At 45.1% G+C, this 26,085-nt stretch overlaps 1 protein-coding gene across 1 annotated transcript in view; it reads left to right on the plus strand.

Moving 5' to 3' along the window:
• The window catches only part of TMEM163 (transmembrane protein 163), a 527,822-nt gene that overhangs the window by 496,259 nt on the left and 5,478 nt on the right, over positions 1-26,085 (plus strand). Inside the window, exons 6-7 of the mRNA XM_063933790.1 lie at positions 8,803-8,914; positions 17,310-17,451. Of these exons, the coding sequence (XP_063789860.1) occupies positions 8,803-8,914; positions 17,310-17,451 (254 nt within the window). The remainder of the gene's footprint in view (positions 1-8,802; positions 8,915-17,309; positions 17,452-26,085) is intronic.

The following is a 26,085-nucleotide window of genomic DNA, read 5'->3' on the forward strand; positions in this document are numbered from 1 at the left end:
CGGGCCGTGAGTACTGGCCTTTAGAGTAGATACCACTATTGATGTGGTGCAGTAGCATGCCTCCAAACCGTCCAGATTTTGGTGTGTAAATCCCGACCTGAAGAGTCTGTCCCGCAGCTATGCTTTATTTTAGGAAAATAATTCAACATTTTTTTCTGTATGAAACCGGATCTTATAAGTGTCCCTAGGCTGGACTTTTTGGTGATGTTTTTATGTGTATGCTATGATCATTACCATCTGCACCCGCAGGTCCCCCAGTTCCCAAACGAAGAATAGGATCATGCACATACGTATGTGTTAAGTGGAGTAATAGGCAGATTTGCATACAATGAAATGGTCTGCATGCCTGCAGGGGTGTAGCGAGGGTGGCTCCAGTGAAGCTCGAGCTCTGGGCGCCGGAAAAGTTAGAGGGCGCACCACTGCCTGACCCAACCGCCCCCCTCCGCCCGCTATACTGCAGCCTGCTGTTAAAACAGCTACAGAGCAGGAGGAGGAGAAGCAGAGGGTTGCATACTGACTGGACTCAGAGACTAGATAGGGAACAGGTCAGGCCAGAGGCGACAGCAGGAGACACTGACAGCCAGCACATGCCAGAACTCTGCCGCCCTTTTATATGTCTCACTGTGTGCTTGTAGCTGTGCAGCAGGGTTACTTCTTTCCTGCAGCTCCACTCTCTGCCCCCTCTCTCTACATTGATGCTGGAGTACCCCTCTCTGCCCCAGCTGCTGCTGCTGCATTAGAAGCCGCAGAGTAACATGTATAAGCGGTTCTACTGTGGAATAACATGTAAAAGCGGCACTAATGTGGTGTAACGTGTATAAGGGGCTCTACTGTGTTGTGTAACATGTATAAGCAGCACTAATGTGGTGTAACGTGTATAAGTGGCTCTACTGTGGTGTAACATGTATAAACGGCTCTACTGTGGCATAACATGTATAAGCGGCTCTACTGTGTTGTGTAACATGTATAAGGGGCTCTACTGTGGTGCAATGTGTATAAACGGCTCTACTGTGGTGTAATGTGTATAAGGGGCTCTACTGTGTGGTGTAATGTGAATAACGGACACTACTGTACAGTGTAATGTACATAACGGAAAATACTGTGCGGTGTAATCTGAATTGGTATTATTCTGTGGCCATGCCCTTCCCCATGAAGCCACGCCACTATAATTTTGTTGCGCGCACTATTCCTATTTTATGAATGAGGGGCGCCCAAAAGAAACTGAGCTCCACAAAGTCTAGAACCAGCCTTGTCACCAATTTAGGATTTTTTTTATATTTTTTATTTTAAAATTTAACATGCACCCAATTCAGTACAGGGGAGGGGGGTGCCAAAACATACCCTTGCTCCGGGCACCATGACACCTAGCTACACCTCTGCATGCCTGCATATTGTGCAGATGGCACTAATGGAATTCAATTCTTTACACTTAACTTTAGGTTGCAGTTCACCCTTGCACCGACTGTAATGACTTCCTCTGTGCTACAATTACAATTTACCAGGGGTTACTCTTTATTATCATGACTAAACTGAAAGCTGTTCTTACAGTACCCATAGTTTTGTCCATGGCCTAAACAGCATTTGTATCAAATGACATAAGTATCGCTGCCATGCTTGTGATGGATAGAGCAGTACAGCAGTTACACACTAACAGTCACTGTGTACTCATAGTTACATATTTTCTGTGGGATTACCTACTTTTCTAAATTGCACTAAGGTTTTACAGATGTGTCCTTATACTCATACACCATAGCACTAGGTGTACCAAACAGCCCCTCTTGGCACGCTAGGTTCCCTGCAACTTAGCCGCTGTAAGCATCTTTTTTTTCAAAAGTTGCATCTTATTTGAATCGCTAAAACCTGCAAGAAGCGACCAAGTTGCTACAGTACATTGACCGCTGGAGCTTATGGTACTTGCATATCAGTATTCTCAAATCTGTGTAAAAAGGTTCTGATATAAGCGTCTGCAGCTATTCCTCCCAGCATATCCCATTATCCAGAATTTGAAACTTTTTACAGAGGTTGGACCAATTCCTTTGTGACAAAAGTTGCAAAACAGTGTCTTTGGTACACAGTGACTGGCTTTGTGTGTGGTTGTGACTCGATGCGACTAAACTGGAATATTTAGTTATACTACACTACCCGTGTTGAGTACATTCTTCAGTGTGGCATAGTCCCCATAGTAATAAGGGTGCACTGCAGCACATACTTGCCCAGAGCCGGCCCTAGCCAATATGATGCCCTAGGCAAGATTTTGGCTGGTGCCCCCAAGCACCACCGCTGGTTCCGCCTCTGACCTTGCACCTCTGTCCCAGCACCATCACCCCTCATCCATAGCAGTCCTTATTTTGGGGTTTGTACCCCCTATATTTTAAATAGGAACAGTTCGCACATTTGGCGCACAGCCCAAAAAGGGGTGTGTTTTTGCTGGCAAGGGGCATGGCCACACAATAGTAACACCAATTGCAATTACGCCACACAGTACTGCAACTTTATTCACATTTGATCATGCGATAGTGTCCATAATTCATATTACATCCCACAGTAGTATCACTTTACCTTATAAACATTACTCCTCACAGTAGAGCCCCTTATTCACAGTACATCACACTGAATTGCTCCTTATTCACATTACACCACACCTTATTGCTCTTTATTTACATTAGATGACACAGTAGTGCCCTTTCTATATGCAACGCCGCATAGTAGAGCACCTTATACACATAATGCCACACAGTAATGCCCCTTACACATATGAGGCACATTATTAATGTCCTTATAAACATAATGCGCCTTACACATTATGACAACCTTTATTAATGCCCTTTTACACGTAATGTCCCTTACACATATGCCGCACATTATTAATGCCCTTATACACATAATGACACACATAGTGCCCCCTACACATTTGCTGCACATTATTAGTGCCCCTAAACACATAATGACACACATACAGTAGTACCCTGTTACACATATGCCGTACATTATTAATGCCCTTATACACATAATGACACACACAGTTCCCCTTACACATATGTTGCACATTATTAATGCATTTTTACATGACACACATAATGCTCCTTACACATATTCCGAACACTACTGCACAACCAACCTACTCACATGCACACAACACTCACACTGCCACTAACACTGTGATCTCTGCCTCTGCTTGAATACAGATGTGTCCTCATGAATCTTGCCTCAATGCTAACGTCGGCACATTTTTTTTAATGAAAATGCATCTTATTTGCATTGCAATGTGGCTAGGATGCACAAGCAGCTTCTGTTGATTAAAATGATATGCAGCATGCCTATATACTGTGTGAGACTGTGGCTGTATCTGCATATGAACTGCTACACACAGAATATAGGCATGCTGCATATCATTTTAATCAGCAGAAGCTGCTGATGCCCCTAGGCATATCAAATGCCCTAGGCAATTGCCTAGTTTGCCTATGCCTATGGCCGGCTCTGTACTTGCCTACTTTTAATACTCCTCTCTGGGAGAAGCCTGAGAAGGAGAAGTAGCTGGGTACTTCAGGGTTTGGCCCCCATCAGTAGGCTTTGCCCTGTCAGGTAAATCATACGAAATGTGGGACCCGAGTAAGCAGTGGGGCTAAAATTATGTCTGTTTGTGTAATTTTAGCTCCGCCCCATCCATATGAGCCAAGATTCCTGGGATTATCACCCTATCCTGCCCATTTCAATAGGTGGGCAAGATGCGGGAGGAGTACCCACTCTTCGGGGGGTACAGAGGACTACCCAAGGGCATAACCAGAACTTTGGGGGCCCCATAACAACATATTGAAGGGGCCCTGTCCCAATGATTCTTGAGAGAAGAGACACCTCTCCATAGCAGTTATTCATTTTATGCCCCATAACAGTGCCCTAGTTAATTTTCTGAACCATAGTAGTACCCTAGTTAATATTATGCACCATAGAAGTGCCCTAATTATATTATGAACATTGTAGTTCCCTAGTTTACATTATGGCACATTGTAGTGCTGCCAATACACATTATACCACACAGTATTCGTTCATACTGTGCCACATTAGAATGGCCTCCAGTTCAAATTGTGTCATGTTACAGTGCCCCGGTTCATATTATGCCACACTATAATGCCTCCATTTTACATTGTGCCACATTACAGTGCCCCCATTCTTATTATGTAACATTATAGTGCTCTCCACATTACAATTAGCAGATCAGATTATGGTGGTCATTCTGAGTTGTTCGCTCGCTAGCAGTTTTTAGCAGCCGTGCAAACGCGTTGTTGCTGCCCATCGGGGAGTGTATTTTCGCTTTGCAGGAGTGCGAATGCCTGTGCAGCAGAGCGCCTGCAAAAACATTTTGTGCAAAACAAGACCAGCCCTGAACTTACTTTTCGTGTGCGTTGATTCTAACGTTGGAGGGTTGGCTTCTGACGTCACACACCCACCCAGCATTCGCCCAGCCACGCTTGCGTTTTCTCTGGCATGCCTGCGTTTTTCTACTCACTCCCTGAAAACGGTCAGTTGACACCCAGAAACGCCCCTTTCCTGTCAATCTTCTTGCGGCCGCCAGTGCGAATGAAAACGTCGCTAGATCCTGTGCAAAACCACAAAGGACTTCGTTCCCGTACGTCGCACGTGCGCATTGCGGTCCATACGCATGCTCAGAAATGCCGATTTTTAGCCTGATCGCTGCGCTGCGAACAACGGCAGCTAGCGATCAACTCGGAATGACCCCCATGACATATTACACTGCGCCCTTACCATTATAACATCCACTACACATGATTCAGGCTGGATGAGACCCAATTGCTTATCAGGCAAATCTGGGAAACTGGTAAGCAACTTTATAACTGTATAACCTGGGTCCAGGGTCACCTAAGCCTCTGGGTCCCATAGCAGTGGCATTCCTTGAACCCACTATAGTTACGCCCATGAGACTACCCAAAAAATCTCTCACAGCTTCTGGCACAGTAGGTAAGTATGCTGCTGCACATTTGTGCTCTACAGCCCAGTGCACCTTCTTTGCTTGTACTGCCTTACATGGTGCTCCTCTCCCTCAGTCCTCCAGACAGATAGGACGTGCCCTTAAGGGTGTCTTAGAGAGACTGTTCCAGACATGCCGATTCCGCATATAGCAGTGGTGATGTCACTATACACCACTACTGGCCGCACTACACGTCCCACTGCCATCACTGCATGTACTTGCAGGTGCGCGCTACAAGCACTGCACACCACCCTACATTAACCCACTCCTGCCTGATCTGTCTAGCATTGCATGTTCCTGCTATGTGCTGCATTAACCCTGTGTTGTCTCACATTTCGTTACGCTGTTTATCATGTGGACTGACCTCCATCACATTCTGCTGACACTTATCAATATAGTTTCTGCCAATAAGTCGCGACAAGCATCTCGAGCTGTATGGCGTAAAGATGTGCGTATGAGGACACATTAGTATGTTCATTTTATCTATTTCTTATTGATGTTGTCTTTGCTGCTTGGGCCTTAACAACCTTGTGTATTTTACACATCTATATATATATAAAAATGGATGTATGTATGTGTGTATGTATGTTCCAGCGTAACTCTGGAATGCCTGGAGCAAGTTACACCAAACTTGGTACACATATGACTTACAATCTGGGAAAAATACTGTGGGGGTAAGACACCCCTAGCACCCCTAGTGTTTGGGGTGGGAACGGGATGACATGTAAAAATCCATAGTTTTCGGGGTCGCAGAGATGAATAGTTACGCTCCCAATGCCGTTTAAGTCCAAGTTCATCCCGCATCAGCATGGGGGTGAAAAGGGGTGAAAAACAAAATGTCCAAAATGACTGACATTAGTGTCAAATCCATAGTTTTCGGGATCGCTAAGCTGATCGCATTTTGAATGAAACATTGCCAAACCTATTTTGACTCTTACATGCATTAAATGAAAGCTTGATAGTCAGCAACTGCTTTTCTGCTGGGTAAAGTGTACCGACAGCTCTCCCAGTAACCTTAAGTGTTGTGTGAAAATCTTTACCTTTTTACCTCAAAGGAGAAGCCCTAAGGAGAGCGAGAAGCTAAGCAAGGAGACTTATAGGCCCTATACACTTGTCGATGTAACTGAAAGATATGAACGATCTCATTCATTAATGAACGAGATACCGTTCATATCTTTGAGCGTGGAGGCACAAGCGATGAAAGATGCGCGGCCCCGCACTCGTTCATAGCTGGTGCCCCGTCGGCTGTACATGCAGGCCAATATGGACGATCTCGTCCATATTTGCCTGCACTTGTATGGAGCCGTTTGACGGGGGGAGTGAAGAAACTTCACTCCCCCCGTCTCTGCCCCCCAGCCCCCCCCGCGCCCGGGTCGCCGTCTGCCGTATCGGCGGTCGGGCAACTCGGCGGCGTATCGCCATGTCTGTAGGACCCATTAGAGCCCTTTGGAATAAAGTCAGCCCTTCCCTGCAAACCTTGCATATTTAACATGCAGTGGGCGGAGCTTGGACTGTTGTCCCAGCAGTTGCAGCACTGACCAGGGCTACATCAGAGGTGGGATGGGGCAGAGAAGGAGGCGGATTATTCTCCTCAGCGCCAGCCTTTTGACAGCATAATTCCAGGGAAGGCTCATCTGGAGGTGTGGCCTGACAAAGATTGGCAGCGGTGGGCGGAGCATGTCCTGTTGTAAGTCTAATAAGTTTGCCAGGAAGTCCTTCAAAATGAAAGTTATATGCGCGGAAATACTTGAAATTCCATAGCAAAGCACGGGTATTCAGATAGTAAATAATAATAACGGAACAAATGTAGTTGGACACTTGCCCAGGCCCGGCGCTAGCCGCTCAGCAAGGGATGCAGTGCAGGTAGGCGCCGGGCAGGAGAGGCGCCTTCACTGCTCTGCATCCCAGCTGAAGCGCCGTCCTGTCCCCCCTGCTGCTGCTGCGCCTGCCCTGTCACACTGACAGGCAGCCGTAGCAGCGCCGGCAGCATGACTCCTTCTCCTCTGTCCCCTGTGACAGGGAGAGGAGTGTTTTCTGTCTGATGAAAGGGGGCGGAGCTACACGAACCAAGAGGCGGGGCTACACGGACAAAGGGGGAGGAGCTACACGGACCAGGCTAGCAGACTGTGGAAGATCTGGCCAGCAAGATTGTGGTAAGGGTATGTAAAGAGTGTGAGAGAGAAAGTGTGTGTGTGTGTGTGTGTGTGTGTGTGTGTGTATTTAAAAAGTGGACGCTGTCTGCCGTAATGTGTAAAAAGGGGGGCGCTGTCCGCCGTAATGTGTATAAAGGGGAGCGCTGTCCGCCGTAATGTGTAAAAAGGGGACTCTGTCCGCTGTAATGTGTAAAAAGGGAGGCGCTGTCCGCCGTAATGTGCAAAAAGTGGACGCTGTCCGCCGTAATGTGTAAAAAGGGGTGCGCTGTCCGCCGTAATGTGTAAAAAGGGGGGCGCTGTCCTCCGTAATGTGTAAAAAGGGGACTCTGTCCGCCGTAATGTGTAAAAAGGGGAGCGCTGTCCGCCGTAATGTGTATAAAGGGGAGCGCTGTCCGCCATAATGTGTAAAAAGGGGACTCTGTCCGCCGTAATGTGTAAAAAGGGAGGCGCTGTCCGCCGTAATGTGCAAAAAGTGGACGCTGTCCGCCGTAATGTGTAAAAAGGGGTGCGCTGTCCGCCGTAATGTGTAAAAAGGGGGGCGCTGTCCGCCGTAATGTGTAAAAAGGGGACTCTGTCCGCCGTAATGTGTAAAAAGGGGAGCGCTGTCCGCCGTAATGTGTAAAAAGGGGAGCGCTGTCCGCCGTAATGTGTAAAAAGGGGGACGCTGGCTGCCGTAATGTGTAAAAAGGGAGGCGCTGTCCGCCGTAATGTGCAAAAAGTGGACGCTGTCCGCCGTAATGTGTAAAAAGGGGTGCGCTGTCCGCCGTAATGTGTAAAAAGGGGACGCTGTCTGCCGTAATGTGTAAAAGGGGGACGCTGTCTGCCGTAATGTGTAAAAAGGGGGACGCTGTCTGCCGTAATGTGTAAAAAGCGGAATCTGTCGGCCGTAATGTGTAAAAGGGGCTCTACCTGGTGTAGTGGCGCTACTGTGCGGCATAGTTTGAATAATGGAGACTACTATAATATGTAATATGAATTGGTATTATTTTGTGGCCACACCCCTTCCCCGCGAAGCCACGCCCCTATATTTTTTGTGCGCGCCTGCGGCGCGCACTGCCCCTATTTTACATGCAGGTGTGTGGGGGGGGGTGCCGATTCCCTCTCTTGCACACAGCGGTAAAATGTCTAGTTACGGCACTGTCTGTGTGCAGGGCCGTAACTAGCGCTGCACAGAGTGAGTGTGGGCAGAGAGTTCACATCCATAGGCTTACACGGATCTCCTGCAGCTCAGGGGCCCAAGAGGCCATGGTAACCCTCCCGGCCCTACATGTAAAGTATGGGAGGGCGCAAATTTATATTTTGCAGGAGGGCGCCGAACACCCTAGCACCGGCCCTGCACTTGCCCATAATTTATTGTGCGTTAAGTCACAATCCGTAGTACAGAACACATCACAATATGGTGCTGTAGCAAAAGTGCAGCCATCTTCTCACCTGACTTGTGTTACTGGAACTTTCACTGTATGGGAATGTTTGCAATTACATATGAAAATGTCACAAATAGATTGCGCATAAATAGGTGCCCAAACTGTATCTGTAGTTCCCTCACTGATAAATAATTGCTTTACAATCACTTTTGCAGAGGGAATGACTGGGTAACCTTAGTACCCCACTTTATGTCTTACTGTTGTCTACTGCCATTATTAATGCGCTCCTCTTGTCTTGCAGGATGACTTTCTGTTTAGTGTTTCCATCTTAAGTGGAATCTTGTGCTCCCTGTTAGCGGTGGTGAAATTCATGTTGGGTAAAGTGCTGACGAGTCGAGCGCTGATCACCGATGGTGAGTAACAGAAGAGAAGGTGGGAGTCTTCATATGTCTTCAATCCCAAGGTTTGCTCTTGTTTCAGTGAAAACAGTAATCAGCGGTTATATGGAATCAGGGAATACAATTGTTTACAAGCACATTTAGATCTGAATGAATTCATTACTTTCTGCGTCACACTCTCCTGTTCAAAATTAGACTTCACCCTGACTTACTGTACCTGTACTTATCAACAAAGCTTAGAAAATAAAATACCCACTTTGGGACCTATTTTTTCAATGTATCAATAGATCTTAGATCCCAGCAATAAGAATCATTTATTTTTTTTCTTGTTGCAATAATAGTGATAAAATCACACAATTCACGTGATGTAACAAAAAAAAATTCACACTGAGAGGCCCTGGATAGGGCGGTAAGGATTCATTTTCCACTTTGCTGTGACAGTTTTGCAGATGTGTGCATGCATTTAATACAATTTTAAAAAAAAATACATGAAAACCTTTAAATATTAAAAAAATAATAATTTTGTGATACATCTGCTTTCACCGTCCTGAAATGAACAGCACAGTTATTGCAGTTGTATAAGTACCACCAAGTTACTTGTCTCCATGTAAATGGATAACCCAAATGTAAACATTTGATGCATAATGTGTAACTACAGGAGGCCTCTTGCTTTTGCCTTTTGATAAAGCAACCTCTAAATCTCATTTTTTGTTTTACTGCAGTCCAGTGGTGCACTGTGTATTTCACGCCTAAGAACTTTTATTTGCCAACAGCATTTATGGTACTTAACCAGCGTTATCAGAGTTAGAGTGTTGGTTACCCAGGGCATTTTCAATGCGAGACATCCTGCCCCTTATTATACGCATACCGGTATCATTGGACTGACTCACTGGGGATCCACTTCTGGTCCATTTATGCCGGTACAATGCTTAGAAGCACCCAGCACCTTACACTTGCTATCTGCATTGCATGCATAAGGTGATTGCAGGTGCGAGTGCAGAGAACCGGGAGACTCTAAACACTGTGGACCGGAAGGGGATCCCCAGTGAGGCAGTCCGACGCAGAATACCGTTGTTTATTAACGCTGTATGCGTGGCTATTATGCTAGGACAGCTCTTCCGATAAAAGCTGTCCCTTGCAGACTGAGGACTTCAACGTTTATGAGGGTTGGGGAAAGAGGGGGTGGTGATTGTTGAGAGCTATCCTTCAGGTCCCGCTAAAGGAATTATACATTATGTATAGATGTTACCTTATACAGCTCAGGACTATGGAGCATTTTCTACATGCATTGCTGTTATCAGTCTGGTACATTATCTTGCATGGGCTAGCAGTATTTACTATATATATCACCTCCGGAGACTGGACACACTCTTGAACTTGGGTCCCTACACCTGGATTCCCCCAGTTGGCCCTTTATGCCCCAGTCTTACACTGCACTGACCTCATAGATGTACCCAGGGAGGTTACATGGATTTATGGAGCTTCATTCTGTTTTAAAGATATGCTCTAGATCAGGGGTTCTTAAACTCGGTCCTCAGGACCCCACACAGTGCATGTTTTGCAGGTAACCCAGCAAGTGCACAGGTGTATTAATGACTCACTGACACATTTTAAAAGGTCCACAGGTGGAGCCAAGTATTTCACTTGTGATTCTGTGAGGAGACTTGCAAAACATGCACCGTGTGGGATCCTAAGGACCGAGTTTGAGAACCCGTGCTCTAGATCATAGGTCTGCAAACTCGGTCCTAATTACCCCACACAGTGCATGTTTTGCAGGTCTCCTCACAGAATCACAAGTGAAATAATTAACTCCACCTGCGGACCTTTTAAAATGTGTCTGTGAGTAATTAATACACCTGTGCACCTGCTGGGTTACCTGCAAAACATGCATTGTGTGGGGTAATGAGGACCGAGTTTGCAGACCTATGCTCTAGATTAGGCATTCCCAACCACGGACCTCAAGGCACACGAACAGTGCAGGTTTTAGTGATATCCAGGCTGCAGCACAGATGGTTAAATCAGAATAACTTAGCTACTAATTAAGTCACCTGTGCTGAAGCCTTGATATCACTAAAACCTGCACTGTTAGTGTGCCTTGAGGACCGTGGTTGGGAATGCCTGCTCTAGATCAGAGCTGGCCAAACCAGTCCTCGAGATCTACCAACAGTTCACATTTTCCAGACTACCTAGCTGGTGCACAGGTGTAGTCATTACTAATTAAGATGTGCTGCATTCATTCCGAACTGACAATTCTACAGATCTCCAGGAGGCCTGGAAAACATGAACCGTTGGTAGATCTCGAGGACCGGTTTGGCCAGCCCTGCTCTAGATGAACTGTAATTGGGTAATTTAAGACTCATACATATGATGATGAAGGAGTTAACATTTCAGGTGCAGAAACTTTGCCTGCAGAACAAGTACCCTCCAGTCGGATGTAATTATAAGCAGGGATAAAAACTGTTCCCTCTCCAGCCAGCAGATGCTCCACCACAGCTAATATAATTTGTGCTCAGCCACAGCTACAATCTCACACTTTGATAATTGATGGGGAACAAGCGCAAACCACATAGGAATAGCTGAAGCCGTTATGCAGAGGCAGACAGAATTATTTCTAGCTGAAATAAAAGCAGTTTGTGTGCCGAGGGCCAGGAGATTCCCTTCTGGACATAATGCAACATATTACAAAGGGTTATTTAATCCTACAATTTAACCTCATGCCTGGTACAGAAAATGTACAAGTCTCTTCATGTAACAAAAGTGATTTGTACAGTTGATGTATTTTTTTTAACATGGTTATTAATGCATGCTATGGGCCCTCATCTATAGCTAGGAGAAAATCCGGGGAGAAGCTGCAGTTTTACAGCTTGGCAAAACTATGTCAGTCAGCAGGATGGGAATTTTAAATGTATGGGCAGATTGAGAGTTAGGAGTTGGTGCATCCTAGCTATATATTTCTGTATTAAATCTGCCCGGAATCAGTGCCTGATATATAATTAGGCTGCAGCCTAGGGTGCCAGGAGTTCAGTATCAATCCCGGCCGTCAGTATACAGATAGCGGTATCCTGGCCACCAGCATGCCGGCAGCAGGGCGAGCGCTAGAAGGCCCCTTGCGGGCTCACTGTTCTCGCAACACTGCCGGCACAGTAGATTGCTAGGCTCGCCACAGGTTATATTCTCCCTCTACAGTATGTGTGTCACAGAAACTCACAGAGGGAGAACAGCCTGTGGCGCTGGTATTCCGGAGGCGGCATTTCACTGCTGGTCGGGATTCTGGCGTCTGCATTGGGACTGTCAGTATCCCGACAAGCGGTATTTTAACCGCTTTCTGGTGTCAGGACTTGGCGTGGCGCCACTGAGGTGGCAGCTGGGGAATAAAATAGAGTCTCGGGCAGTGTTGAGGGGAACTACAGTACCTGCGGTTCTCAAAAACCCCGTTCAGTCCGCCTGAGGCGGGTCACAACCGGGAGCCATACACGGGTGCTTTTCGGGTGCGACCTGCCTCAGGCACCTCACCGCCGCTTTCCCCAACCCGCCATATTGCCGGGGTGGTGACGTCAGCGGTGACACGGGTGGCGCTTGAGATCACATGATCTCCAAGCGCCGCCCGTCCACACAGAGTGAACGGGAAATGGGACGCATCGAACCGGCTTCCCGTTCACACAGCACAGCGAGCCAGGTTGAACACGCATTCAACCCTGCTTGCTACCCGAGTTGGAATGCTGGGACTCTCGACCTGGATTATTCCAATTGGGCCCTTTCAGACCACGCGCTCATGTGGGGTTCACTATGGTATGCCGGCGGTCGGGCTCCCGGCGACCAGCATACCGGCGCCGGGAGCCCGACCGCCAGCTTACCGACAGTGTGGCGAGCGCAAATGAGCCCCTTGCGGGCTCGCTGCGCTCGCCGCGCTATTTTATTCTCCCTCCAGGGGGGTCGTGGACCCCCACGAGGGAGAATAAGTGTCGGTATGCCGGCTGTCGGGATCCCGGCGCCGGTATACTGTGCACCGGGATCCCGTCAGTCGGCATACTGAAGACCACCCCTCATATACAATAACCCATGTTCAAAGCTGGCAGTCTGAATGGGGTAAAAGTGACTGCCAGATGGCTGTACTGATGTAACCATTGGAGAGATTTATCTTGCAGAGAGATAAAGTGGAGAGAATGACAGTTAGGAGCTGATTGGCTGGTACTTTATCTCTCTCTACTTTATCTCACTCCAAGCTTTGATAAATCTCCCCCATGTAACTTACTGCTAAAACCTTTACATAAGCACACTGGACCTGATTTAGGTTCCGACAGTTTAGGGGCACGTGCCGCAAAGTACCGATGTTTGTTACTTAGTGCCGGACCTGTACTGTGACCGCTGCCGCAGATTGGCACCAGACTGTAAGCGATTGCCAGTCTGATGCCATTTGGGGGCGGGCGACGGTCTCTGTTTCTTACATTGAAATGGAGGAGTGTCGCCGCTGTTGTTGGGGATGGACAAGGCCAGGAACTCCATTGGAAGATGGAGATTTCCTGGCATCTCTATTGGATCTGCGGTGAACGGGTGGTATTCATGTGACCGGCGGTGAACAACTTGCGTGACCCCATGGGTCATGCAGCCGACCAATGCAGTCGCACATGAACTGATGCTGTGTCCTAGGACGCAGCTCAGATTATTAATGCATGCAGGAGGCGTGATGCCTCCTACTGCTGCATAACCATATACTGTCATTGCTATCACTGCTGCTTCTATGTAAGCAGGAAATGGAGGCTGTCGCTGCCACCATGTAAGCAACAGCAGTAGCTTCTCCAACCGCATCTGAATCTGCCCGTTGTGCTACGGAGCCATCTGGGTCAGATAGAGGGCTGCATGCGATCATCTTAGAGTCTTCCTGACATTGTCCAGAAGCCAAAGTCTCCATTACACGCCACAAACATCATTATATGCACTTATGAAACGTGTCAGCAGAGCAGCCTTCGTTACTTGCACATGCTTAGTATGGACGGTGATTTCCTGGACACACACACTCACTGTACTCTGTATTATATGAATCTATACCTGAAGTCTTCCTACAGTTAGCCTGTGCTGAAGTAGTGAAAAGTGACCCTAGGGTTTGTTATTGTGCACAGGGTGTAAGTGTATGACTGGCGATTACATAGGAGACTGTACACACATAGTGCAGTCATACTTGCACACTCTCCCAGATCATCAGCGAGACTCCTGAATCTCTGGTGACTCTCATGGATGACCCGGAAGAGTGGGCAACTTTCCCAGGGGTCTGCCACCTGTCAGCGCCCACTTCCAAATTAGGTAGGTAGTCTGGGTGGCCAATGATGCAAATTGCACAAAATTGTGTCATTGAGGTCCCGTCCCCAGTTTACAATGCTGGTAATCCAGGCTTTGGATAGTGGAAGACAGGGTCACGATGAAGCAAACGCGCTGGAAACACCCCCCACCCCCCCTAGTCTAGACTAGATTAGCCATGTAACTCCCAACATATATGAGCAATATACAGTACGCTGCATTGCAGTTAGTTTGCATCCATGCTGTATACTATATACTATACAGACTGGCAGCCAGGGGATCAAAATTCCTGTTTTATTAATAGATTTTTTTCATAATTCGGTCACATGTACAAAAGCAAAATGATCATGGGCTACACTTTAGGTCTTCTCAAAAAGAAAACAGGATCCTTTAATCTCCAAGCCCTGACGTAGAAATAACTCAGTCTGTGCAGAGCTTGGGAGGCCCCTTACTGCTGGGATAGACTAAAACCATTCCCAAGAACTAAATATTTCAGCACCTTCATGGATATTGGATCTAGAGGGCCATACTATCTACTCTCGATTTAGGAGTAAAGACGCCATACCGCTCAATCCTTTTTTTTGGGTGAAGAAAAATAAAAAGATCCAAATTGAAGACAGAAATAAAGTAAAAGATAAAAATGTAACAAAAAGAAATTGACACCAAATATATATCTTGTCAGGGCAGATAAAAGATGTGTGTATGTGTATGTGTGCCTAGGGCAGTGGTTCTCAAATTGCGCTTAGACACCCTGGGGTGCCTCGAGGTACTTGCAGGGGTGCCTTGGGTTGGTGGTCCAGGACCAATTCAGATTATTTATGGCCAATATAATATATAAAACAAGTGCTTGTTGCTTCTAATTATAAAATATGTGTACAAACAGAAGCACAACCTTGTCCCTCACCACATTACTGAACCTAAGAATGACATATAAACACAATTTACTTAATTTAAAATTGTTTTCCGAATTTCTTAATAAGAAACTTTTTGTTTAGTCGTGCCATGAAAAAAATTATGATACTCTAGGATGCCGTGACTCAAAAGAGTGAGGGAACCACTGGCCTAGGACTTAATTAAGTGGCAGCCTTGGCCCGGATTCTCTTGTGCTTTTTTGCAACAATGGTATCTATGGACTGCATTGACTTCTTCCATGTTTATTGTTATTTGAAGGCCAGTAATTTCCAATATGAGTCCTTCATTGCGTTAAGTGGTTTATACAGGCAGTGTCAGGCAGATAGAATTGTTCCAATACATCATTTTAGAACCCAATATTATGATTTTGAGTAAAAATAGCTTTGCAGAGGAACTGCCCTTGTGTTCTTGCTCTGCTAAACCCTTTCAGTGCTAAAGCGGCAGTGATCATGCATAGAGAGGAGGGGTATGGGTCGTTGGGTCGACCCAACTTAGGTCGACACTCGTTAGGTCGACATGGGCGTTAGGTTGACGTACTAGGTCGACAGGTCAAAAGGTCGACATGAGTTTTTTTTACTGTTTTGGTGTAGTTTTCTCCGTAAAGTGACGGGGAACCCGAATTAGTGCACCATGTCCCCTCGCATGGCTCGCTTTGCTCGCCATGTTTCGGGCAGGTTACCATTCCAATCGTAGTCCACATGGATCGTATGAAAAAAATAAAAAAAATGGAAAATAAAATGTGAAAAACTCATGTCGACCTTTTGACATGTTGACCTAGTACATGTCGACCTAACGGCCATGTTGGCCTAATGCATGTCGACCTAATGGCAATGTCGACATTCAGTGGTCGACCTAATGAGTGTCGACCTAACGACCGTATCCCGAGAGGAGCCATTCCTTACTATCATTTGGGAAATTACAATTGCTAACTGTTATTAAATATTGATACGCAATAAAGAATAAGAATGCAGCACATTAAGCTTATAATATCCGATCTTACATTTTATATTTCACTTCTGGCTGAAAATTACAGGCAGAATACATAACAAAGGAAACATTGCTGTGTCATTGTCTCTACTTACAGAACAAGACGCATCATTGCATCCAGCATACTAATGCATGTAAAATACGCAGCAAGAAAAGAAGGAATTTCTGGAGATCTCTGAAACCAATGATTGTAGTTTAGCTAAACCATTGCATGTGGAGTAGGGAAGTCATTTCTTCATGTCTAAAAGCCACCATTACCAACCAAAAGTAAACTGACCGATAGTAAGAAAATTTACACCCATCAGATTTTAAAAAGGATGTTTTGATAAAACATAATAATGTGTCAGTGAACAATACATACAGTCAGTAAACCTAAATCAGTACAAATATGTTAAAGAGTTGACAGCACTGACATTTCCCACCGGGGGTTTCTCCTGTGCCCCTATGGGCCAGTCCAACCCTGTGTGACTGTGAAGGTTATTATTTAGATTATATGTTTGTAGCTAATATTTAGTATTGTTCTATTTTTAACCTCCAAGCAAGATTTTAATGCTAGGAAATGTAGCTGTTGGCCTTTGGTAATTGTCCCTATATAAAAACAACCACAAAAAGCACAGTGCCAGGATCTAACGTTTATACAACATACTTCCAAGATATGTAGGAAATAGACTTTAAATGCAAACAATATCTCTGTACAGTAAATAATACATTTGGAAAGCTTGTGTACAGTAATCAATACAGGTTGAGTATCCCATATCCAAATATTCCGAAATACGGAATATTCCGAAATACGGACTTTTTTGAGTGAGAGTGAGAAAGTGAAACCTTTGTTTTTTGATGGCTCAATGTACACAAACTTTGTTTAATACACAAAGTTATTAAAATATTGTATTAAATGACCTCTAGGCTGTGTGTATAAGGTATATATGAAACATAAATGAATTGTATGAATGTAGACACACTTTGTTTAATGTACAAAGTTATTAAAAAATATTGTCTAAAATGACCTTCAGGCTGTGTGTATAAGGTGTATATGTAACATAAATGCATTCTGTGCTTAGATTTAGGTCCCATCACCATGATATCTCATTATGGTATGCAATTATTCCAAAATACGGAAAAATCCCATATCCAAAATACCTCTGGTCCCAAGCATTTTGGATAAGGGATACTCAACCTGTATTTGTTTATTGCAATTCTAATGCTAATTCATTTACAGGATTCAACTCGTTGGTGGGAGGCATCATGGGTTTCTCCATTCTTATAAGTGCAGAGGTTTTCAAGCACCACCCTTCTGTCTGGTACCTTGACGGGTCTGTCGGTATTCTGATTGGGCTGATCATTATGGCCTATGGAATTAAGTGAGTGGACATTGTGCTTACTGTATTCTTTTTGTTTTCATTTCTATGGAGTTCCTGCTGCCTTTAATGATAGATTGGAAACATAAATAGGCATTTTCTTTAGATTTTGTTTCTGACAGCTGCACACTAATACCGCTTTCACATCGCAAACCTGGGTCCCACCCGGGATTTTGAACCTGGATTAGACCCTTTCACACTGAACCCGGGTCACCCATGTAAACACCATGGATGTCATTTAAAATTGACTTTTTCTTGCTCACAAAGATGAGGTGTCAAAAGGAAAGAAAAGGACTCACAGGACCATCCAATCAGCGCCTTTTTTTTTGAGTCCCGGGTTGAATAATCCGGGTCAGACTCTTTCACACTGCACATCGACCCTGGTCTGACCTGTGTTTAACCCTGCTATAATCCTGGGTTGAAATGCTGGGTTGATCGACCCGTGTTATTTCACTTTAACGCTTTCACACTGCACCTCGACCCAGGTTGACTCAACAATAACCCAGGTTATTTTGGCGATGTGAAACAGGTTTAATCCTCCTCTTCATATGTTAAATAATAGTTAGCTAGTTGAATTTTCCCTAATAAAAAATAGTAATTCAATATTTGCCATAGTTTACAATTTGATATGTTCCAAGCTAAGCGACTATAATCTTTTGCTAAGGTAACAAGTGCCTCCCAACCAGCAGAACCTTCAGTGGCCTTCAGATCTGAAATGATACAGGGATCTTGAAAGTTACTCTTGCATCAGGACAGAAGAATGAATTCCTTTCTTTCTAAATACTTCTTAATGGTGTCAATAATTCAAGGTATAAATAGAGCCCCAGATTGATGATTGGGTAAATTAAGGTCACCCTTTTTAAAACTTTGTAGGCTTAGGCAAACTGTGGCACACCGATGTCTGTGAAAATACAAGGCTCTGCATTCCCTGACACGTTAAAACGTGTTACTCAGAAATAGTTAGAGCAACTCAGATTATACAGTATGTTACTCAGGCTGCCCATACACTGAACATTAATCATTCAGATCAGCCAATGAAATTACTAGGCTGAACGTTTATGGTTCTGTGTATGGACCTGAATTACAGTATAACCATTCACAGCCTAAAAATCATTTTGATCATTTGGTATCAAACCTGCCCAATCCCGCTGACCGTCAGTCAACTGAATCCAGGCAGTGTATGGAGATGCTTTGAATTTTGAGCTGTCGCTCCTTGCAACTACCATGTCAGCTGGTCGGGTGTACTCTAGCATTATCTATGGGCAGCTTAAGGCTCTTAATGGGCCTTCTACGGTACTTGTACTTCTAGTTGTGTTTCTTTCTCCTTCCCTTTAGTTATTTTCCTATTCCCTGGTTTTGTAATTATGTTTTCTTAAAAACAGATATAGATAAACACAAATCATTAACAGTTTCCATTTACAGCTGACTATTATCTACGCCTACTTGTGAGAATAAACTATTCAATATTAATTGACTAGGAGTCATGATACTGCTCAGTGATGTGACTTGTTCCTAATCAGTTGTTGGCTGAATTCTCATAAGTATTGGTCAATCCATCCCAGTTGTCACCATAATGTTTATTTTGTAATCCATCCACTAAACCCTGGATTTATCCTCTGTAAGAGAGGCAACTCTGGAACCTGGGCAGTTTATTTGATGGATTTGAATGCAAAGATTCTCAATCACAGGTAGCTTCTGTTAAACACTATAGCATGTGCTATGAATGAATAACCAGAGAGAGATCTAAGCTGAATTTTAGTAGCTAAGCAGGGATGATGTTTTTAGTTACTGGGCGCAAGAGTGGAAACTGAGTGGCCAGTAGAAGCTGTGGGCACAAGACGGGAAGCTATACTATACTGGTCATAATAGGAGAAGCTGTGTTCTACTGGGCACAAGAGGGAAAGTTGTAATATAGGGGGTCATTCCGAGTTGATCGCTCTGTATTTTTTTCTCGCAACGGAGTGATTAGTCGCTAATGCGCATGCGCAATGTCCGCAGTGCGATTGCGCCAAGTAAATTTGCTATGCAGTCAGGAATTTTACTCACGGCATTACGAGGTTTTTTCTTCGCTCTGGTGATCGGAGTGTGATTGACAGGAAGTGGGTGTTTCTGGGCGGAAACAGGCCGTTTTATGGGAGTGTGCGAAAAAACGCTACCGTTTCCGGGAAAAACGCGGGAGTGGCTGGAGAAACGGGGGAGTGTCTGGGCGAACGCTGGGTGTGTTTGTGACGTCAAACCAGGAACGACAAGCACTGAACTGATCGCAGATGCCGAGTAAGTTTGAAGCTACTCAGAAACTGCTAAGAAGTGTCTATTCGCAATTCTGCTAATCTTTCGTTCGCAATTTTGATATGCTAAGATTAACTCCCAGTAGGCGGCGGCTTAGCGTGTGCAAAGCTGCTAAAAACAGCTTGCGAGCGAACAACTCGGAATGACCCCCATAATGCGCACAAGAGGAAAAGCTGTGTTCTACTAGGCACAAGAGGGGTAGTTATACTATACTGGGCACAAGAGGGAAAGTTGTAATATAGGGGGTCATTCCGAGTTATTCGCTCGCAAGCTGCTTTTAGCAGCTTTGCACACGCTAAGCCGCCGCCTACAGGGAGTGAATCTTAGCTTATCAAAATTGCGTACGAAAGATTCGCAATATTGCGAAAATACTTCTCTGCGCAGTTTCTGAGTAGCTCGAGACTTACTCTGCCAGTGCGATCAGTTCAGTGCTTGTCGTTCCTGGTTTGACGTCACAAACACACCCAGCGTTCGCCCAGACACTCCTCCGTTTCTCCAGCCACTCCCAGAGACGGTAGCGTTTTTTCACACACACCCATAAAACGGCCAGTTGCCGCCCAGAAACACCCACTTCCTGTCAATCACATTACGATCACCAGAACTAAGAAAAAACCTTGTAATGCCGTGAGCAAAAAACCTAACTGCATAGCAAATTTACTTGGCGCATTCGCACTGCGGACATTGCGCATGCGCATTAGCGACTAATCGCTCCGTTGCAAGAAAAAAATAACGAGCGAACAACTCGGAATGACCCCCATAATGCGCACAAGAGGAAAAGCTGTGTTCTGCTAGGCACAAGAGGGGAAGCTATACTATACTGGGCACAAGAGGGATAGCTATACTATACTGGGCACAAGAGGGGAAGCTTTACTATACTGGGCACAAGAAGAATAGCTATACTATACTGGACACAAGAGGGATAGCTATACTATACTGGGCACAAGAGGGGAAGCTTTACTATACTGGGTACAAGAAGAATAGCTATACTATACTGGGCACAAGAGGGGAAGCTATACTATACTGGGCACAAGAGGGATAGCTATAATATACTGGGCACAAGAGGGATAGCTATAATATACTGGGCACAAGAGGGATAGCTATACTATACTGGGCACAAGAGGGATAGCTATACTATACTGGGCACAAGAGGGATAGCTATACTATACTGGGCACAAGAGGGGAAGCTTTACTATACTGGGCACAAGAGGGATAGCTATACTATACTGGGCACAAGAGGGGAAGCTTTACTATACTGGGCACAAGAAGAATAGCTATACTATACTGGACACAAGAGGGATAGCTATACTATACTGGGCACAAGAGGGGAAGCTTTACTATACTGGGCACAAGAAGAATAGCTATACTATACTGGGCACAAGAGGGGAAGCTATACTATACTGGGCACAAGAGGGATAGCTATAATATACTGGGCACAAGAGGGATAGCTATAATATACTGGGCACAAGAGGGATAGCTATACTATACTGGGCACAAGAGGGATAGCTATACTATACTGGGCACAAGAGGGATAGCTATACTATACTGGGCACAAGAGGGGAAGCTTTACTATACTGGGCACAAGAAGAATAGCTATACTATACTGGGCACAAGAGGGGAAGTTATACTATACTGGGCACAAGAGGGGAAGTTATACTATACTGGGCACAAGAGGGGAAGTTATACTATACTGGGCACAAGAGGGGAAGTTATACTATACTGGGCACAAGAGGGGAAGTTATACTATATTGGGCACAAGAGGGGAAGTTATACTATACTGGGCACAAGAGGGGAAGCTATACTATACTGGGCACAAGAAGAATAGCTATACCATACTGGGCACAAGAGGGGAAGTTGTACTATACTGGGCACAAGAGGGATAGCTATACTATACTGGGCACAAGAGGGGAAGCTATACTATACTGGGCACAAGAAGAATAGCTATACTATACTGGGCACAAGAGGGGAAGCTATGCTATACTGGGCACAAGAGGGATAGCTATACTATACTGGGCACAAGAGGGGAAGCTTTACTATACTGGGCACAAGAAGAATAGCTATACTATACTGGGCACAAGAGGGATAGCTATACTATACTGGGCACAAGAGGGGAAGCTTTACTATACTGGGCACAAGAAGAATAGCTATACTATACTGGGCACAAGAGGGGAAGTTATACTATACTGGGCACAAGAGGGGAAGTTATACTATACTGGGCACAAGAGGGGAAGTTATACTATACTGGGCACAAGAGGGGAAGTTGTACTATACTGGGCACAAGAGGGATAGCTATACTATACTGGCACAAGAGGGGAAGCTATACTATACTGGACACAAGAAGAATAGCTATACTATACTGGGCACAAGAGGGGAAGCTATACTATACTGGGCACAAGAGGGATAGCTATACTATACTGGGCACAAGAGGGGAAGCTTTACTATACTGGGCACAAGAAGAATAGCTATACTATACTGGGCACAAGAGGGGATGTTATACTATACTGGGCACAAGAGGGATAGCTATACTATACTGGGCACAAGAGGGGAAGATATACTCTACTGGGCACAAGAGGGGAAGCTATACTATACTGGGCACAAGAAGAATAGCTATACTATACTGGGCACAAGAGGGGAAGTTGTACTATACTGGGCACAAGAGGGATAGCTATACTATACTGGGCACAAGAGGGGAAGCTATACTATACTGGGCACAAGAAGAATAGCTATACTATACTGGGCACAAGAGGGGAAGCTATAATATACTGGGCACAAGAGGGATAGCTATACTATACTGGGCACAAGAGGGGAAGCTTTACTATACTGGGCACAAGAAGAATAGCTATACTATACTGGGCACAAGAGGGGAAGCTATACTATACTGGGCACAAGAGGGATAGCTATACTATACTGGGCACAAGAGGGGAAGCTTTACTATACTGGGCACAAGAAGAATAGCTATACTATACTGGGCACAAGAGGGGATGTTATACTATACTGGGCACAAGAGGGGAAGCTTTACTATACTGGGCACAAGAGGGGAAGCTTTACTATACTTGGCACAAGAAGAATAGCTATACTATACTGGGCACAAGAGGGGATGTTATACTATACTGGGCACAAGAGGGATAGCTATACTATACTGGGCACAAGAGGGGAAGATATACTATACTGGGCACAAGAGGGGAAGCTATACTATACTGGGCACAAGAAGAATAGCTATACTATACTGGGCACAAGAGGGATAGCTATACTATACTGGGCACAAGAGGGATAGCTATACTATACTGAGCACAAGAGGGGAAGCTTTACTATACTGGGCACAAGAGGGATAGCTATACTATACTGAGCACAAGAGGGGAAGCTTTACTATACTGGGCACAAGAGGGATAGCTATACTATACTGGGCACAAGAGGGATAGCTATACTATACTGGGCACAAGAGGGATAGCTATACTATACTGGGCACAAGAGGGGAAGCTTTACTATACTGGGCACAAGAAGAATAGCTATACTATACTGGGCACAAGAGGGGAAGTTATACTATACTGGGCACAAGAGGGGAAGTTATACTATACTGGGCACAAGAGGGGAAGTTATACTATACTGGGCACAAGAGGGGAAGTTATACTATACTGGGCACAAGAGGGGAAGTTATACTATACTGGGCACAAGAGGGGAAGCTATACTATACTGGGCACAAGAAGAATAGCTATACCATACTGGGCACAAGAGGGGAAGTTGTACTATACTGGGCACAAGAGGGATAGCTATACTATACTGGGCACAAGAAGAATAGCTATACTATACTGGGCACAAGAGGGGAAGCTATACTATACTGGGCACAAGAGGGGAAGCTTTACTATACTGGGCACAAGAAGAATAGCTATACTATACTGGGCACAAGAGGGATAGCTATACTATACTGGGCACAAGAGGGGATGTTATACTATACTGGGCACAAGAGGGGAAGATATACTATACTGGGCACAAGAGGGGAAGCTATACTATACTGGGCACAAGAAGAATAGCTATACTATACTGGGCACAAGAGGGATAGCTATACTATACTGGGCACAAGAGGGATAGCTATACTATACTGGGCACAAGAGGGATAACTATACCATACTGGGCACAAGAGGGGAAGCTTTACTATACTTGGCACAAGAGGGATAGCTATACTATACTTTGCACAAGAGGGATAGCTATACTATACTGGGCACAAGAGGGGAAGCTTTACTATACTGGGCACAAGAAGAATAGCTATACTATACTGGGCACAAGAGGGATAGCTATACTATACTGGGCACAAGAGGGGAAGCTTTACTATACTGGGCACAAGAAGAATAGCTATACTATACTGGGCACAAGAGGGGAAGTTATACTATACTGGGCACAAGAGGGGAAGTTATACTATACTGGGCACAAGAGGGGAAGTTATACTATACTGGGCACAAGAGGGGAAGTTATACTATACTGGGCACAAGAGGGGAAGTTATACTATACTGGGCACAAGAGGGGAAGTTATACTTTACTGGGCACAGGAGGGGAAGCTATACTATACTGGGCACAAGAAGAATAGCTATACCATACTGGGCACAAGAGGGGAAGTTGTACTATACTGGGCACAAGAGGTATAGCTATACTATACTGGGCACAAGAAGAATAGCTATACTATACTGGGCACAAGAGGGGAAGCTATACTATACTGGGCACAAGAAGAATAGCTATACTATACTGGGCACAAGAGGGATAGCTATACTATACTGGGCACAAGAGGGATAGCTATACTATACTGGGCACAAGAGGGATAGCTATACCATACTGGGCACAAGAGGGGAAGCTTTACTATACTTGGCACAAGAGGGATAGCTATACTATACTTTGCACAAGAGGGATAGCTATACTATACTGGGCACAAGAGGGGAAGCTTTACTATACTGGGCACAAGAAGAATAGCTATACTATACTGGGCACAAGAGGGATAGCTATACTATACTGGGCACAAGAGGGGAAGCTTTACTATACTGGGCACAAGAAGAATAGCTATACTATACTGGGCACAAGAGGGGAAGTTATACTATACTGGGCACAAGAGGGGAAGTTATACTATACTGGGCACAAGAGGGGAAGTTATACTATACTGGGCACAAGAGGGGAAGTTATACTATACTGGGCACAAGAGGGGAAGTTATACTATACTGGGCACAAGAGGGGAAGTTATACTATACTGGGCACAGGAGGGGAAGCTATACTATACTGGGCACAAGAAGAATAGCTATACTATACTGGGCACAAGAGGGGAAGCTATACTATACTGGGCACAAGAGGGATAGCTATACTATACTGGGCACAAGAGGGGAAGCTTTACTATACTGGGCACAAGAAGAATAGCTATACTATACTGGGCACAAGAGGGATAGCTATACTATACTGGGCACAAGAGGGGAAGCTATACTATACTGGGCACAAGAGGGGAAGCTTTACTATACTGGGCACAAGAAGAATAGCTATACTATACTGGGCACAAGAGGGGAAGTTATACTATACTGGGCACAAGAGGGGAAGTTATACTATACTGGGCACAAGAGGGGAAGTTGTACTATACTGGGCACAAGAGGGATAGCTATACTATACTGGGCACAAGAGGGGAAGCTATACTATACTGGGCACAAGAAGAATAGCTATACTATACTGGGCACAAGAGGGGAAGCTATACTATACTGGGCACAAGAGGGATAGCTATACTATACTGGGCACAAGAGGGGAAGCTTTACTATACTGGGCACAAGAAGAATAGCTATACTATACTGGGCACAAGAGGGGATGTTATACTATACTGGGCACAAGAGGGATAGCTATACTATATTGGGCACAAGAGGGGAAGATATACTATACTGGGCACAAGAGGGGAAGCTATACTATACTGGGCACAAGAAGAATAGCTATACTATACTGGGCACAAGAGGGGAAGTTGTACTATACTGGGCACAAGAGGGTTAGCTGTACTATACTGGGCACAAGAGGGGAAGCTATACTATACTGGGCACAAGAAGAATAGCTATACTATACTGGGCACAAGAGGGGAAGCTATACTATACTGGGCACAAGAGGGATAGCTATACTATACTGGGCACAAGAGGGGAAGCTTTACTATACTGGGCACAAGAAGAATAGCTATACTATACTGGGCACAAGAGGGGAAGTTATACTATACTGGGCACAAGAGGGGAAGTTATACTATACTGGACACAAGAGGGGAAGTTGTACTATACTGGGCACAAGAGGGATAGCTATACTATACTGGGCACAAGAGGGGAAGCTATACTATACTGGGCACAAGAAGAATAGCTA

This window comes from Pseudophryne corroboree, chromosome 7 (assembly GCF_028390025.1).
Source record: "Pseudophryne corroboree isolate aPseCor3 chromosome 7, aPseCor3.hap2, whole genome shotgun sequence".
Lineage (NCBI taxonomy): Eukaryota > Metazoa > Chordata > Amphibia > Anura > Myobatrachidae > Pseudophryne > Pseudophryne corroboree.